General features: G+C 42.6%; 2 protein-coding genes across 4 annotated transcripts in view; both read right to left on the minus strand.

The window, feature by feature from the left end:
* Positions 1-710: 710 nt before the first annotated feature.
* On the minus strand, positions 711-6,195 carry uqcrq (ubiquinol-cytochrome c reductase, complex III subunit VII). Its single transcript, XM_080201065.1, has 3 exons — positions 6,108-6,195; positions 1,881-2,058; positions 711-925 (listed from the first exon to the last, which is right to left on the minus strand). Exons 2-3 carry the CDS (start codon positions 2,032-2,034, stop codon positions 831-833), a joined length of 249 nt encoding a protein of 82 aa, XP_080057191.1. The 5' UTR covers positions 2,035-2,058; positions 6,108-6,195; the 3' UTR covers positions 711-830.
* Positions 6,196-10,349: 4,154 nt separating this feature from the next.
* gdf9 (growth differentiation factor 9) overlaps positions 10,350-18,136 on the minus strand; it is a 42,662-nt gene continuing 34,875 nt past the window's right edge. Inside the window, exons 2-3 of one of the 3 annotated variants that reach the window (XM_080201373.1) lie at positions 14,959-15,144; positions 10,350-11,942 (exon numbers count right to left, since the gene is read on the minus strand). In XM_080201373.1, coding sequence (XP_080057499.1) covers positions 11,101-11,942; positions 14,959-15,139 — 1,023 coding nt within the window. In that variant the 5' untranslated portion in view covers positions 15,140-15,144 and the 3' untranslated portion in view covers positions 10,350-11,100. Of the gene's footprint in view, positions 11,943-14,958; positions 15,187-18,136 lie in introns of those variants that run through there. The other 2 variants (XM_080201374.1, XM_080201375.1) reach the window with 2 other exon arrangements.

The following is an 18,136-nucleotide window of genomic DNA, read 5'->3' on the forward strand; positions in this document are numbered from 1 at the left end:
ACACAACTTGCCACTACTGTCCTTGTCTTACCCTAGTCATTCTTTTATTCCTGACATACCTGTAGGGTTTGCCTTGATCCAACCTGCCAAAGACTTCTCATGTCCACACCTGGCTCTTCTTTGCTCTCTTTAGATCCTCCCTGGCTAACTTGTAACTCTCAAGTGCCCTGAGCCTTCACGTCTCATCTTGACATGTCTCCTCCTTCCTCTTCACAACGATTCAATTTCTTTAGTAAACCATGGTTCCCTTGCTCGACCACTTCCTCCCTGTCTCTTAGGTACATACTTATCAAGGACACGCAGTAGCTGTTCCTTGAACAAGCTCCACATTTCAATTGTGCCTCTGCAATTGAATTGGGTTCAATTTGAATTTTTGGATGGATGTGTGTCAACCTGGTCTACTGCGATCATTGGCTTTGTAATTTTAAGAAGGGAGCAAAAATTAAGAACAAATTCTGTTTGTTTTTTGATATATAAAATTCAGTTTTACCTACATTAAAGCTGGAGCTTCTTTTAAACCTTCAACCTGTGGTTCAAGTGGACACAAATGAGGGATAGGAAACCAACAGTCAATCACACTGTTTAGGCTTCTAAGTGTTAAAAGATGAGTAGAGACAAGTGAACTATTCAAATTCTTGCTCCCAATCTGACATAGTACTTCAGCTCACAATTCTTTACTATTAGATGTAGAATTGAAGAGACTGCAGAGGTTGTACACTATAAATAGTTTATTTTTGAACAGAGAAAGAGACAATGTTTTTGCTGAAAGTGAACAGTTGACCAGGAATACCCTTGGTACATCAGAAATTATACTCTTCATATACCACCGTTCATTTATCGTTCACGTAGTCAGCCGGGTTTTTCCTCAGTGACAATTCATGTTCATGGTTGGCCCAGGTATAAATAAGATACGATAACACAAAGGCTGGAAAGGAAAAATGCAACAGTTCAAATTCTAAATCAGACACATAAGAATAGTTTTTTTAAAAAATCATACTGACAAATCCATTCTGAGCATGAAACAGTTCAGGTCCAGCACACGAGGTGTAACTATCTCGGCTCTACTTGGAGTGGTCCTAAAAATGAAAGTTTATTCTAATGCAATGCAACACTCCGTCCTTAGACCAGCACAATTAATGTTTCTTGCCTAAATCAAAGTAGAAGCAATGTACCAGATTCCTGCATTAAATGGAGTTTGTGATCTCAATACCCATATTCACATGGCATATGCACTGGTACATGAAGCTTCGTGCCTTTGTTGATAAATTGGCAAGATGAATAGCAAATTATATGATTTTTTTTTAAATGCTTAACTTCCTGAATGGTGGTAGGTGTTATTTCATTTGTATTAACTTATGATTACCTGTATTGTGAGAGTACACAAGACTAACTTGGTACAGAAACAAAAAAATGCTGGAAAACCGCAGGTCTGACAGCAACTGTGGAGAAAAAGAGCCAACATTTCCAGTCTGGATAACCCTCTGTCAGAGCTTCGTCAAAGCTCTAACAAAAGGTCACCCAAACTCAAAATGTTGGCTCTATTTTCTCTCCACAGATGCTGTCAGACCTGCTGAGTTTTTCCAGCATTGTTTTTGTTTCAGATTCCAGCATCCGCAGTACTGTGCCTTTATCCGAATCGGTACAAATGGTTAATGTGCTATTACTGTCATAGCCACGCCAATTCATCACACCTTAATCCTATGTACGTATCTGTTCAAAATAAACACAAAATCAAGCTAGACCCATACAAATAGGAATCTTTAATAGTGTGGCAGCAGAAATGTAACCTACACTTCACTTGCAGACTAAAACCCAAGGTTTTATATTCATTTCAGTACTGAAAATGCTTGTATTGCTTTTGGAAAAACGATTATACATACGAGGAACAACCCGGAGCACTTGACCCCTGAATCGCCTCCACGTATTGGGAATGCCTTTGGAGAAATAATTTGCAAATGCCTTCTGTTCAAAGGGAGAGATGGTGTAGGTGACAATGTGCCGTAACCTGGTCAAGTTTCCAAAGTGGCGACCCATTTTGCAGCCACTAAATCCAAAGTTCTATGGAAAACAGAAGTACAAAATGTCAAGCATCATTCAGGCATGTAGACTGCAACTGCAAATCACACACAAAATCAATTAATTTTGAAATCCACAAATGCTGTATTTTCTGCACTAGCCAACGCACATGTTAACCTACTATCACCAGCTCCTAGTCAATAAAAGGGTCCCATTCACATAAGCTATACTGATTCCTTCAAAAACAGCTGCTTAGGAAAAGGTCTCAAGAGAACTTTGCTGGATAGTTGAAAGTCTGACAATATGGGAGGGGCAAAAAATGCTGAGTGAGAAGTAAGCTTTTAAGAAACTTTTGAAAAAAGGAGAAAGATAGCAAAATTAATTTTCTTTGAAAAAAGTGCTACAAACTGCTTGCCTTGAAGGGTAACTTGCAGTCAGTGCACTTTCTGTCCACATTGTCTTAAGACAGTACAGGTTATGGGTTTAGAAGGTGCTAAGAAGTTTGGGCAAGTTGCTGCAGTGCATCTTGTAGATGATGTACACTGCTGACACTGTGTCAGTGGTAAGGAAACAAATGTCTAAGGTGGTGGATTTGATGCCAAACAAGCAGGCAACTTTGTCTCAGAAGGTGTTGAGTTTCTTAAGTGTTGCAGAAGCTATAATCATTCGTCACACACCTGGTATGTGGTGGAAAGACTTGGGGATGAGATGAGTCACTTGCTAAACAATGCCCACTCTGGCCTGTCCATGTAGTTGTTTACGTGGCTAGTATAGACAAATTAGGTCCAGTGTTGGAACAGCTTGGGTAGAGGTGGCTAAAGTACAGCTGGAAAACAGACCGAGAACTGAAACATTTTCTCTCTCCACAGATACTGCCTGATCATCTGCGTATTTCCAGCATTTTCTGTTTTTGTACTAGACATGTGGCTGGTTCTGGGGCACAAGTTTTTGGAGCTACAGCCAATATGCCTTTGATATACCTAGTGTGCTCAGCTTGATAGTACATGGAGTGAATGATTCACTTGATGCTTCTGGCTGAAGTTGATTGCAAGCATATCAGCCTTGTATTTTGCACTGACTTGGTGAACTCTGCCATCCCTGAAAATGTGGTGATCACAGAGCCACTTCCTTCAGTTTGCTATTTAATTGTCCACCACCATCCAAGACTGAATGAAACAGGACTGCAAAGTTTTAATCTGATCTGTTGCTGGTGGGATTACATAGCGTTATTCATAGCTCGTTGCTTCCACTATTTAGTAGGTGTTGTAGCTTCACCAGGCTGGCACCTTATTTCTAGATATACCTAGAAATGCTGCACTCAACATATTAGAACAAAGAAAGTTATAGCACAGAAACAGGCCCTCCAAGCCTGCATAAACCATGCTGCTCAACTGAACTAACCCCTTGCTCGTCCAGGGACCATATTCCTCTATTCCCATCCTATTCACGTATTTGTCAAGAAGCCCTTTAGCATCACTATCATATCTGTTTCTCCTATCTCCCCTGGCAGAGTGTTCCAGGCACCCACCACCCTCTATGTAAAAAACTTGCCTTGTACATCTGCTTTAAACCTTGCCCCTTAAACCTATGCCCCTAGTAACTGACTCTCCCACCCTGGGAAAAGCTTCTGACTATCCACTCAGTCCATGCTCCTCAATCTTGTAGACTTCTATCAGGTCGCCCTCAACCGCCATCATTCCAATATGAACAAAACCAAGTTTCTCCAACCTCTCCTCATAGCTAATGCCCTCCAAACCAGGCAACATCCTGGTAAATCTTTTCTATACCCTTTCTAAAGCCTCTACATCCTTGTGTGGCGACCAGAATTGAACATTATATTCCAAGTGCAGCTGCAGGTTCTATAAAGCACGCACAATTCTCATTAAACCAGAGTTGGCCCCTGGAATTATGGTAATTGTTAATTGAGGAATATGTAGGGCATGAAATTACAGACAGTGATTGAATATAATTCAGCTGCTGGTCCACATGCCTTATGGCTGCCCAGTTTTGAGCTCATGGATTCCAGCTGAATCTACCCCATTTATCATGATAATAACCACAATATATATATAATGGTGATAGTGCCACAATGCTGATCATGACTAATATGTTCCTAAACTCAGTTTACCTGCTGGCTCCAGAATCCTGAACATGGATACCTAACAAAGATCTATCAATTAACCTCACCTCAACAACTTTTTGGACGAGTATTCCAGATTTTCACTACATTTACATCAAGACATTCTTTCTGAACAAAGAACAATACAGCACAGGAAACAGGCCCTTCGGCCTTCCAAGCCTGCACTGCTCATTGGTCCAACTAGACCATTCTTCTGTATCCCTCCATTCCCAGTCTGCTCATGTGACTATCCAGATAAGTCTTAAACTATCCCAGCGTGTCCACCTCCACCACCGTGCTTGGACATTTAGAAGTCACCTTGTCCTGAACTCTTCCATTAAAACATCTCCATCTACCCCATAATGAGGGTGTGAGGAGCTGCATTTGAGACAGTGTTCTGCTTTCCTCCTCCCACTGGGATTTCTGTACTGGATGCTGACAAGAAAAATATTGAGGCTTTTTTTGGATGGCAAAGGGGCTTCAGGTTTTGTGGTCTTAGGGAAGAAATACATTTTGTATTTTAAACAATCCTGGTGAAATTTATACTTCAAATGATGCCAGATGGATCACTGTCCTTGCCATGTGGCATTTTTTAAAAAAAAATCACAAGATGGCCAAAACCTTAATGAAGTGACCCTATTGAAGAACACAGGGTGATCACAGGGCCATAAATTAATTTGGGGTTTTAGATAGGTTAAGTGTTTTCATTTTACAAGATCAGATTAAACAATACGTTAATCTCCAGGTGCTAATATTTTCCACACAATTGTTAATATGTTCAGTGATATCCCTGGATATAGTCAGCCTTAAGGTCCAAAGTTTCCCTGACAAATTAGTAGCTGAATACACCATCTGGCTTAGTGGCCTTAGATACATTATAAAGTCCTGGAGGAACCCAGCTTCAAATATTAGTTTGTGTTAATCAGATCTGATGGGAACTCTTTAAAAAAATACTTTATAATTTAACCTTGAGAATCACAGAAAGATGCCCCTTGGCCTACTGTGTATGCTAAAGTCTAGACAATGACCAATTTGCTTTGTACTTGCAGTTCATTTTCACAGTTTGACATTCTACAAGCCTTAAAAATCAGTACTGTGTCAGATCGGATTTATTTTTGTTACTTTAGTCTTGCTATCACTTGCAACACACTACGGGGTGATAAGAATCAAAATAGCTTGGGTTTAAACATATCAGCCTTCCTGAGGAAAACAACTGACAGGACTTTTCCAACATTTTTCTTAAAAATATTGACTTGGTGGTATCACGCACTTGGCCATTTTCACTCTCGCATTCTACCGAAGCAAACACACTAACTTGTGCACTGTCTGCCCTCTAAGGGGAAGGAGTAAATTGCAGTAATGTCATACAATCAAATCACCCTCTAAGGACAAAACTGAAGTCAGGTGGAGAATATATGGAGATAGGGGGAGCATCAGATGGAAGGTTATAAACTGCATTAGGAATGTAGGAACACAATGAAGGGTGGAACTAAAACCCAATGTTGAATTCAATATTTCCACCCACATTCTGAAAGATGGACTGGTTAGATGCATTGACCCCAACAGGCGTCGGACTGTGGCAACTAGGGGAATTTCACAGTAACTTCACATCAGTGTTAATGTAAGACTTACTTGTGATGCTAATAAATAAATTTTAACCATTTAACATTGCTGTTTCGTGTGCATTCTCAGCGGTGTTTCTGCATGAGGGGCCTGGGAAAATGTGCAGGTTTCTCCCTGTTGAAACCCGAAGCCCGTCCCGGGCGAGCAGTCAATGACGCGGTGCGGCCCGTCATTCCGAGTCTATCCCACCGCCATTACTCTCCCTATTCTCCACCCGCACCCATTAAACTCTCGCTCCGAACGTTACTCCCCTCCTCACCCCGGAGCCTGTGTCGGCAGCCGCTTCCCTTTTCAATCCCAGTTCCCAAATTCGGCTGATAACCTGATTCCTCTCCCGCCCTGGTCTCACCTTGCCGTCTCCTTGACTGTGGCTCTAATGGCGGCGCTAGCGGTACCGCCTCTCCCACAGGCTGGCCCCGCCCCCGCGCCGAACGCACGTACGTCATCCGCACGCTACGCCTGACGTATCCGAACGGCGCGGGAGAAACAGTCACGTGCAGCAAAGCGCACGTGCCTGTTAGGGGATCCTGAGAATGCGGACAAACTTCAATGTTGCAAACACGTAGCTTCTATATGGGTGGCACGGTGCTTAGCAGTGCTGCGTCACAGTTCTAAGGACCTCGGTTTGATTCCTAGCTTGGGTCACTGTGTGGAGTTTGCACGTTCTCCTTGTGTCTGTGTGGGTTTCTTCCAAAGATGTGTGGATTAGGCTGATTGGCAATGCTAAAATTGCCCCTTACTGTCGTGAGATGTGTGGATTAGTGGTTAAAATATGCAGGGAATATGGGGGAGGTGCTATGGGTGGGATTGTGGTTGTTGCAGACTTGATGGGCTGAATGGCCTCTTTTTGTAAGGTTTCTATGATTTCTAATGTCCGTGTGTAAGACATTGCACCAATTTAGATCCTATTTGATTTATTATTGTCACATATTAAGTGAAAATATTATTTTGTGTGCTATACAGACAAAGCATACCATTCATGGAGAAGGAAATGACTGTGCAGAATGTAGTGTTACAGTCATAGTTGGGGTGTAGAGAAATATCAACTTAATGCAAGGTAAGTCCACTTCAAAAGTCTGACAGCAGCAGGGAAGAAGCTATTCTTGAATCGGTTGTTACATGACCTCAGACTTTCATGTCTTTTTCCCAAACAAAGCAGGCAGAAGAGAGAATGTCTGAGATGCCCAGTTATGCTGACTGCTTTGCAGAGGCAGTGGGAAGTATAGGCAGAGTCACGGATGGGAGATTGGTTTGTCTGGATTGGGCTATATTCATGACCTTTTGTAGTTTCTTGTGATCTTAGGCAGAGTAGGAGCAATGTCAAGCTGTGATACAACCAGAAAGAATGCTTTCCATGGTACATCTGTAAAAGTTGGAGAGAATTGTAGCTGACATGCCAAATTTCCTTAATCTTCTGAGAAAGTAGAGGCATTGGTTGGCTTTCTATAGTGTGGGGATGGGGTGGGGGAGACCAGGACAGGTTGTTGGTGATTTGGACACCTAAAAACTTGAAGCTGTTAACCCTTTCTACTTCATTCCCATTGATGTAGACAGGGGCATGTTCTCCTTTATGCTTCCTGAAGTCAATGACAATCTCCTTTGTTTTGCTGATATTGTGGGATAAGGTGAAAAGTATTGTTTCTTCCTGGCTATACAGCAAAATATACCATTCATAGAGTACATAAGAGAAGGAAAGGATAGAGTACAAAATATAGTGTTACAGTCATAGCTGGGGTGTAGAGAAACATCAGCTTTGAGGTAGGCCTATTTAAAAGTCTGACAGCAGTAGGGAAAAAACTGTTCTTGAGCCAGATGGTACATGATTTCAGACACTATATCTTTTTCCTGATGGAAGAAGGTGAAAAAGTGTATGTGTGGGGTCTTTAATTATGCTGGCTGCTTTTCCAAGGCAGCAGAAAATATCTACAGTCAATAGATGGGAGGCTGGTTTGTGTGATAGACTGGGCTACATTCACAACATAAGAACATAAGAAATAGGAGCAGGAGTAGGCCATCTAGCCCTTCGAGCCTGCCCCGCCATTCAATAAGATCATGGCTGATCTGTTGTGGCTCAGTTCCACTTTCCTGCCCTCTCCCCATAACCCTTAATCCCCTCTCTTATCAAGAACCCATCAACCCGCTTCTTAAAAATATTTAGCGAGGCAGCCTCCACCACTTCAACGGGCAGAGAATTCCAGAGATTCACCACCCTTTGAGTGAAGAAGTTCCTCCTCAACTCCGTTCTAAACCGCCTCCCCTTTATCTTGAGGCTGTGCCCCCTAGTCCTAGTGTCTTTTTTGAGCGGGAAGAGTCTCTCCACCTCTATCCTATCCATCCCATTCATCATCTTATACGTCTCAATGAGATCTCCCCTCATTCTTCTAAACTCTAACGAGTACAAGCCTAGTTTATTCAGCCTCTCCTCATAGCTCAATCCCCTCAACTCTGGTATCAGCCTAGTAAACCTCCTCTGCACTCCCTCCAGGGCCAAAATATCCTTGCGCAGGTGCGGCGCCCAAAACTGCACACAGTACTCCAGCTGCGGCCTCACCAATGCCCTATACAGCCCTTGGTAGTTTCTTGAGATCTTGGTCAGAGCACAGGCCAGACCAAGCTGTCATACAGCTGAAAAGTATGCTGTCTGTAAAAAAAAAGGGACGCATAGTGGATATGCTGAATTTCCTTAGCCCCCTGAGAAAGTGGAGGTGTTGGAGCTGCTCAGCTTGAAGTTATTTGTTTTACCCTCTTGCTCTGTTGGCATTAATGTTCTTCATCATTGATGAAGAATACAGTTAGGCTCCATACAAAGTGTGCTGGAAAAAATTCAACAGGTCTGGCAGCATTTCTGTAGCGTGAAACTGAGTTGAATATTATTCTTCAGAACAGACAACTTTATTTTGACTTACAGAACAGCCCTGTAGTTGAATCGTCATCTATGCTCTTAGCCAGTGTTTACATTTTTCATCCTCATCTCCCCTCCTCCCAATTTCTGTAATCACCTCCACAACCCTTGTGCTGCTTTAAGCACGATCACTCCAGCATTGTTGGCTGTGCTTCCATCTGGCCAGATACTGAGCAAAGTTATTTCTGACTATTTAAGATAGTCCTTAAACTTGTTTTTCTAAACCAGGCATAAACATTTATCCTAATATTTGATGTGGTTGAACTTTGTATGACAATGTTCTTGGCATGTTTAATTATGTTTAAACACAATATAAATGCAAATTCCTTTGAAATAGCAAGGACATTTATGCTTAATGATATCCCTCAGTCAAATTACTCAGCCATCAAGGATGGACATAAAAAAATCAAAAATCTATATTCAGGTTTCTTGCATTTCCTTCAACACCAAGGGTTAATTTACAAGCTACTCAGATGTTCTGTCCTTATGGAAATGAATCATGATACACAAATCTAATAGCATTTACATCCCTCTGATATCCAAGTATCAGACATTTCTGGAGGTCATCAGTATTGATTGATGTAGGAGATTGGGGGCAGGGGGTGGTTTGTCAGCTAACTTGACAATTTCAACTTCAGGGTTGGTCTCAGATCAAATCACACTGTGTACAAAATAGAGTCAAGGCAAGTCCACCTGACAGCTAATGAACCCCAGCATTCTTCAGCTATTAGAGCCTCCAGCTTAAGCACCACTATGACCATAGGGTTGGTGTTGACTACCACATTTTGCAAGACAACACTAACAGTAAGTATGAACAAGTTTTCCAAAATGGTAGGTACAGGCTACTGCACTGATCAGTACTAGGACCCCAGCCATTCTCTAGCTAGATTTATATGAAGGATAAAATATCACCAGCTAACAAAGCTGGGCAGGAAGGTGAACTGTGAGGAGGATAGTGTCTTCAGTGTGGTTTAGACAAAATGGTAGATGCAGCATAAATTTGAATGTGAGGTTATCTATTTTAGTAGTAAATGGAGGGGAGATTACTATCTGAATGGCCATAAATTAGGAGGGGTATGTGCAACAAGATCTAGTGTCCATGTACACTAGTCTGACAGGAAGCATACAGTTTAAAAAGGCAATTGGTATGTTGGAAGGATTAAAAATGTCTTGCTGCAATTATATGTCTTAGGAGGCCACACCTGGAATTGTGCATCTTTATCCCAGGGTGTTCTGACAAGGTTTAAGGAGAGTCAGTTAGGATTGTATGTGCTGGAGTTAGTTTGGTGGGGGGAGGAATTTAATTCCAACAGAACTAGAATAGGGTAGAGAACCAGAACTCAGTTCAAGGATACAGGATAGTCTATTCATAAGAAAAATTTCTTCACCCAGAGTGGTCAACCTGTGGCATTCACCACCACAAAGTAGCAGAGGCCAAAACATTGTAGATTTTTAGGCAGCAACAGCATGTTGTGAAGGGGGTGTCAAAAGACAGGGAAGACAGAAGTAGGATCACGCATGATCATGGTGAATGGTGGAGCAGGCTCAAAGGGCAGGATGGCCTCCTGCTCCTATGTTGCCCAAGTCACATTGAGACATGAAAACTTTCCACCCAATTCCTCAAAGGCAACAAAAGCAGAGACTCCAATTATTTGCAATTGTTATTTATTTCTCTCGGTCTGCCAAACAGAACCTGCACCTGCTTGTTCAAAAGGGTTTGTAACATTAGTATAAACTTCACCAGGTACCACCAGGTTTTTGTACCACATTGTGCAAAAAGTCCATTCTCACTCATGTATTTTTAAAAATATGGTTTTAAAAAAGTTACATCTTTTAATTTTACCACCATCAGCAGCAATAGTAAGCCACAATGTCAGTGAATTTCAGCCCAAAAAGGAAATACTCGTTTCACTGTTGGTTATGCACGTTTTTTTTTGTGAAAAGACTCAAGTTCATTAGAATTGTATTAATTAATCCACTCAATAAATACTGGTAACACCGAAATAAAATTGCTACATCACCGATACTTTGTATAAAAAAGTTAAGGGAGGGGGGAAATAGGGACAAAGTTATTTAATAAAGGAAGGGGAATGGGGCAGGTGAAGGCAGCACCGGCAAATCTTGGGTGCACCCAACTTTCCATGCCTGCATGGCCAAGAAAAATGTCATTTCGGACAAATCGCCTCTACACAGTCAAAAACATTTAAAAACAAGATTAGTTACTGTCAGACACAACACTTTTGGCCTAAACAAATGGTTTGTTAAAAAAGTTTGTAGTCAGTCACACTGGCACAACATTCTGTATTTACAAACCAGAGAATTAAACAGCAAAGAAATAATAAATTAAAGAAATAAAAAGGAAGAAGTTTTTAAACGTCTAAAGTTAACACATGGCGATTTTCTTGGCTTCTCCAAGCAAGTGGTGGTTCTCATTATGGGACTAGCGGCAGGTACAAGTGGTGGCGACCATGTCTTCATATTCTTTGTAGACAATGGAGCCATCGTTCTCCAGGGTGAGAACGCTGAGGGGGTTGTACTTGGAGGGAACACAGGACGGGCGAGGGACGGAGGAGTCTATCTTCTCGTAGAGGATGTTCTGGATGAGGGTGTGGACGGGGGAGCCGTAGCGGTGGCTGAGCGCCCGAGGGCAGCCCCCCTTGCAGTAGTGCGGGTTGTACTGGTGCGGAGCGATGATCCAGCGGTCCCAGCTCAGCTGGCTGAAGGAGAGGCGGAAATCGTGCAGCTGGCACTCGTGGTCGGGGTCCGGGAAGCGGAGCTGGGGCAGCTCCTGTTGTGGACCCCGCCGCTGGCGTGCCGCCCTGCCCTTCCTCCGCGGCAGCCGGACCCCAGGCTGGGAAGGCAGCCAGCTCTGGCCGACCTGTTCGCGGGTGTCGTTGAGGAAGAGGAGCAGGGAAGGGGCTCGGAGCACACGGCTCCAGTTCCCTCCCCGCCGCGGGGCGCCCCTCACGCAGCGGTAGGTGAAGACGATATGCAGAGCCCCCCGCCGCGGCCCCAGGAAGGGCGACAGGAAAGAGGCCAGCTCCACCTCCACCCACTTCTGCCTCTTCCGACCTTCCAGGCGGAGGCCGAAGCTGTGCGAGCGGAGGGGGCTAGAGCAAGTCTGGCCGGAGAGTGGGCTGGGCTCCTGCACTGTTAGGTTACAGCTACACAGCAGAGGAAAGGAAGATTTATTATCCACTGAGTATAGCAGCACTGATCGCAGCAATTCCTCTCCAGCAGTCACAGGATCCAGACCATAAAATACATCCTGCTCGAACATTTCTAAAAATAAAAAATCAAAAATGTCAACAGGTTTGCAAATGTCAATATTGTCAGAAGTGTCACAATACCAGGTTAGAGAGTCAACATTATAAATGTGCCTGGTGCATTCTTTGTCAATGAGACGAATTCGTATGACGTGACGGTGGCGGGTCAACATTTATTGCCCATCCCTAGTTGCTCCCCTAGGTGCTGGTGAGTCACCTTGACTCGCTGCAGTCATGTCCTATGGGTTGGCCCACTAAGAGACGCACATAGGAAGACACTATTTTCAAAACCAAGTTAAAAAGCTATTGCTCAGGGTCTTTCAAGTCTTGCCAAACCGATTACAATCGAATCCAATTCATGATCCCCATGGGGGGGGGGGGGGGGGGGGGGGGCAGTGGGGGGAAATCCAAGTTGACAAGATGTGGCATTGCACCTCACCTTGGGCTTGATCTTAGCCAAATGGCCATTAGTTTCAGGCAACCATAGACTAAGTTTATTTATAGTCACAAGTAGGCTTACATTAATACTTCAATGAACTTACTGTGAAAATCCTCTAGTTGCCACACTCCAGTACCTGTTCAGGTAGGCTGAGGGAGAAATTAGCATGGCCAGTCCACCTAACCAGCATGTCTTTAATGTTGTTGGGGGGGGGGGGGGGGGGGGGGGAGAACTGATGCACCTGGAGGGGACCCATACATACACAGAACAGTAACCTGAGCAGGGAATTGAACCCAAGTCCCTGACACTGAGGTAGCAGTGCTAACCACTGTACTATCCTCCATGACCACAAGATATAGGAGCAGAATTAGGCCATTTGGCCCATTGAACCAAATCAATTATGGCTGATATGATTCTCATCCCCATAACATCCCTTCACTGAAGTTGTGCCCTTGAGTTCTAGTCATCCCCACTAGTGGTGATGTCCTCTCCAATGCACTATCTAGGCCTCAGTATTTTAAGTTTCAATTAGGACCCCTCCCCTCCCACCACACATCCCTCAAAACCATCAAGATAGAACCCTTCATTCCTGGGATCAAAGTCTGCAAACCTCATCTACAGGCCCTCCAAAACCAGCATATCCTCTCTTGGGTATGGAGCCCAAAACTGCTTACAGTATTTCAAATGGAATCTGACCACAGCAATACATCCCTGTTCTTGTATTATAGCCCTCTAGAAGAGTGCCAACATTGAATTTGCCTTAACTAAACTTGCACGTTAAGTGGCCTGAACCAGGACTCTCAAGTCCCTCTGCGTTCAGATTTCTGAAGCCTTTCCCCAATTAGGAAATAATTTATGCCTCTGTATTGTTGGCCAAACGAGCAAAACTAACTCAAATTAACTTAGGGACAAATTAAGAGGGGCGGCCCCCCAAAATTCTTCCAAAGTGCAAAACCTCACTTTCCCCACATTGTATTCCATCTGCCATTTCTTTGCCCACTCTCCAAGCCATTCCACAGCCTCCCCACTTCAACACTACCTGTCCCTCTACACCAGTTGCAAGTTTACCAACCATGCCTTCAGTTCCATCTTCCAGGTCATTAATATAGTGAAAAGTTCCAGTCCCAACACTGACATGTTCTCCCCTCAGAGGCTGGTAGTGATTTTAACCCCAGGATCACCATACTGCCAAAGGGACAAGGTCTCTATGAAAAACCTCAAGCCAGTACAAGAACTGAACCCACTGTTGGCTTTGCTCTGCATCACCAAATGAACTAATGTGATATTAGCATACCACAAGATTTTAAGTGTTCTCTGCAGCTCTTTGCTGCTGAGTTTTGCTATTGAATGGGTGTTCTTACTCTGGCATCTTATGTTACTGCATTAGGAGGAAATCACATTTTGGATAGTTTTCTCAGTGAATTTAAGGTTTTGTTTTGGCTGACTGCAGTTTAATTTTTAGAAGGGCCATCAAGCTGCAAAGTATTCTCTTCCCTGGGTGCTCCTGTTTCCTCCCACACCCCAAAGATGTGCTCTTAGGATTATTGGTGTAACAAATTGTCCCTAAATTAGTCTCCCTTCAATCTGGTTTCCAATGTGGAGTGCCATAAGCATAGACAAGGGTCACAGGTGGAATAGGGAACTCAATGTTAAAATGGCAGCGTGGGGTCATTGGGCCTATTTCCCATGCTGTGTTCTTTGTATCCAGAGGGTTGCCAAAAGTTGCAAGGCTGTGGTGTCAGTGATTTTCAATTCCCCAACCAAAGGATTGTTCCAGCTTCACAGGATCATTAGACTTTGCTGATAAACTTGTGAAAAGGATTTGTCTATGGGAAGTTTGCTTGATTGGAACATTTGATATATTTGTTAATTGTTTCTACATTACAGCTTTTATTTATAAAAAGTTATTGCCAATTTTTTTTCCATACAAGTTAACGATATCATAAATAAGCTTTGTTTGATAAAAGCTCCCTAGTGGGTTATTCAAATCATACCTGAAGTGAAACATATGCTTATCCCAGCCAAATTCAAGAGTAAAACTTATGATCCAGGCAGGCTTCATGACATATTGGAGTTTGATTTAAATTATAACACTAGCCCCTTTCCACTCTAGGGGGCAGGGATCAATAATCAAACAGATTTAAACCAAAACTTTGAGGGTGCTGGGGATCTGCAGCACTACTTAAAGGGTGGTAAAAGCAGGAACCCTCAATATTGAAGTTGCTTTTAGATAAACACTTGAAATGCCATAGCAGACAAGGCCACACACCACGTACTGTAGGAATTAGGGCGGACAGGCCCATATTTGCCTTCTGCTGTAAAAACTAGGAACTAAAAAAGGTGCTCCAAATTCATTTTGGAATTCACGTTTAATATTAGTGACCTCCCACTTAAGTGAAATCAGTTTGGTTACAATCTCCCCTCAAATGACATCGTAAAGTGAATCTACACCAAAAAAAACATTAGCGAATAGATGTTATAATCCCAATTAATGTGCGAATCACAGAGCCACAACTAATATTTTACTTGAGACCAGAACCTTGTAAGTAAAACCCCTTGAAGCACAAGTTTCTCCATCCAAATTGGACCTTACCTTCCCTATCACGGGATTCAATCCGCGGGGTTAGTAGTCTCACGGTATTATAGCGACGGTCTGCTGGTCTCTTGGGTATTCCGTCCTGTGTAGCGGATTTGGTATACAATCTTTTCATATATTTTAGATATTTCGCATCGGGTCTCGTGGGAATCTGACGCTGCCAGGCGGTTTTCTTCATTAACACTTTGAAAAGAGGAACCGCAACATAATCTTCGGGATTTTGGGTTCCCCTTCGACCGGCGGAGCTGATCAGAGTGGTGGGAGAGACATAGCTACTTAACAACACCAGCCAAACACTACTGTGAAGACACATAATAACACCTTTCACGAGGCACATCGTTCTTGTGGGGAATGTTATAGCTTCTGAACCCACTCGATAAAGTTACATAGCTCAATAGAAGTGAAGACCCATGGTCTCCGGCGCCTATAAACAGACTCTGAGGGGATTCAGGTGTACCCATTTTATTTGGGTCATTAAGAGGCGTCATTTAATAATCCGCACAGCTCCAGCTCCTCCATAATGGGATACGCACCAAAAGATGTCCATAATAGGACACGCAAGAACGATGAAATTGTATTAGCACTTTGATGGAAGAGGATTTTAGAGGGTTAACAGAATTCATATAATCAGGGTGGGATGTGTCTTACAGTCTTTTAGCACCAATCAGAAATAAGTTTGAGAAGCGACTCATGATGTACTTAGCATGTCAAGGCTATAATAGTGGGACATTGTAATTATTTGTTATGGCTTTAGAAGGGAACTTAATGAATGCTGACACCCACCCCACCATTGATATGTTCGAGCTTTTAGTGCTTCCAAATGCCCTATTGCAGTCTTACAGCCTGTAGTTTCCTTCATTGATTCTGGGCCCCTGTTAACCCCACTAATGCTCCATACTCTTGTTTCCACTCCCTAGTTAATCCTTACCAGCTGCTACAACCCCTGCATAGTTATTGATGGTCCCCATGAGTTATTTGATGGTATTTGTTTAATAGGAACATACTGCTTTTTTTTTGGTCAAGTTTCATTTTTAACTTCAACGTTTATTTGCTAGTGTCACAAGTAGGTTTACGTGAAGTTACTGTGAAAATCCCTGAGTCATTACACTCCGGTGCCTGTTCGGGTATGCCGAGGGAGAATTTAGTACAGCCAATGCACCTAACTAGTGTGTTCTTTCAGACTGTGGGAGCAGACCCACACAGACACCGGGAAATTATACAGAGTCTGCACAGGCAATGATCCAAGCTGGGGATTGAACCTAGGTTTCTGGCACAGTGAGGCAGTAGTGCTAACTGCAATGCCACTATGCCAATACCCCAACTGGAATATACCATGATCAATTATCCACTTCATGATTGTTTTAGTTCAAAATAGGTGGTTAATGAGTTCTCTCAATGGCTGTTCTGAAACTTTTACTATGTTTTCTCTCTGCAATCACTGCCAGGCCTGCTGAGTATTTCCATCATTTTCTGCTTTTATTTATGTTTTCCAAAAAATTTTGCAAAACCATAATGCAAAAATATGTTTGTTTTCCTTCTTATTCTGCAGGATGTGGATGTCACTGGCAAGGCCAGCATTTATTCCCTATGCTTAACTGGATTTCAGAAGGTAGTGCTTGTGGTGGGGAGGTAAAGGCTTCGAGGTATTGTTTCTAGAATATTAACCCAGAAACTCAACTAATGTTCTGGGTTCAAATCCCACCACAGCAGATGGTGGAATTTGAATTTTTAAAAAAATCTGGAATCCATTGCTGATTGTTGTGGAAAACCCATTTGGTTCACTAATGTTCTTTCGGGAAGGAAATCTGTCATCCTTACCTGGTCTGGCCTATATTTTGCAATTCTCCATTCCCACTCTCCTTTTTGCCCACCACCCCCCCCCCCCCAGCTAACACAACCATCTGTATCTTGGTTCTGCCACTTTCTGATCACTTAATGGGCACTTTTAGCATCTCTCTCAGCCATCTTTATCTTATTTACATTCCATTTGTCCTATTACAGCACCCCCACCCTCACGAGTATAAATCTTTTCTGATTTTCTTTGCTTTTAGCTCTGACAAAAGTACATCCAGACTCAAAGCATTGGCTCTGTTCTCTCTCCACTAATGCTGTCAGGCCTGTTGAATTTTCCAGCATTTTCTGTTTTTGTTGGCAAGTTAGGAACCATTCACTAATTTCAAAATTTAGTCACATCAATAGCAAAAGATAAGGCTGAGTTAGGGACATAAAATTGAATTTACATGTGAAGGCAGGGGGAATAGTTGACATTTAAATAATTACTTTGCATCTGTCTTTACCAAGGAGGTAGATGCTATCCAGGCCAACGCAACAGATGAGGAAACTCTATCACCCAAAAGGGTTCAAAATTGATGATGAGGAGGTGTGGAATATACTGTCAGTCCTGAAAGCTGATAAGGCACTGGAACCAGTTGAGATGCATCCAAGGATATTGAAGGGAGAATGGAAATTGCAGAGGCCTGGTCATGATCTTATAGTTTTTAGATTCTGGAGAGGTGCCATGACAAGCGAATTGCTTATTTGAAAATGTTGTAAGGATAGCCCCAGTAATTATAGGCCAGTCAGTTCAACATCAGTAATGTGCAAGCTTCCAGAAACAGGTATTTGGGATAGAATTATTAGTTATACGAAAAAATTTGGATTGATTAGTAAGAATCAGCATGGATTTCTAAATGGGAAACCATGTTTAACTAACTTGCTGAGAAGATATACAGGGTTGATGAGAGTAATGCTATTGATGTGGTGGACATGGACTTTCAGAAGGCATTCAATACAGTGCCAAACGACAAGCTTGAGAAAAGCCTTAACTGATCGAATATAAGGCACAGTGGCAAAATGGGCACAAAATGGCTGAATAATAGGAAGCAGAGAGTAATGGTCAGTGGATATTTTTCAGGCTGGAGGAAGGTTTTTAGTGATGTTCCCCAGGGTTTTTATCTGGTATTTCTATTTTCAGAAGTCTGTGTTTGGTTCTGTTTTTAATTGCTTACAGATTGTAACCTGTTCTGCTTTTTAGATAGTGATATAATACTCTGGTTTTAAACGTTCATAATGCAATGCTTTTAAATGTTCATAATGCTGCATTATTGTTTTAAAATCAAAAATATTAATGGAAGGTTGCCCTATGCGTCAAAGAGGTTGACCTGCAAAAGTGAGG

Source organism: Carcharhinus amblyrhynchos, chromosome 13 (assembly GCF_965287045.1).
Source record: "Carcharhinus amblyrhynchos chromosome 13, sCarAmb.v2.hapA, whole genome shotgun sequence".
Lineage (NCBI taxonomy): Eukaryota > Metazoa > Chordata > Chondrichthyes > Carcharhiniformes > Carcharhinidae > Carcharhinus > Carcharhinus amblyrhynchos.

Bases quoted from the DNA above. Each gene is read 5' to 3' on its own strand.
- uqcrq (XM_080201065.1), bottom strand. From the start codon at position 2,034: ATGGGTCGCCACTTTGGAAACTTGACCAGGTTACGGCACATTGTCACC. The intron at 926-1,880 runs GTATGTATAATC...TTTCCTTTCCAG, and splicing joins AGTGCTCCGGGTTGTTCCTC to CCTTTGTGTTATCGTATCTT.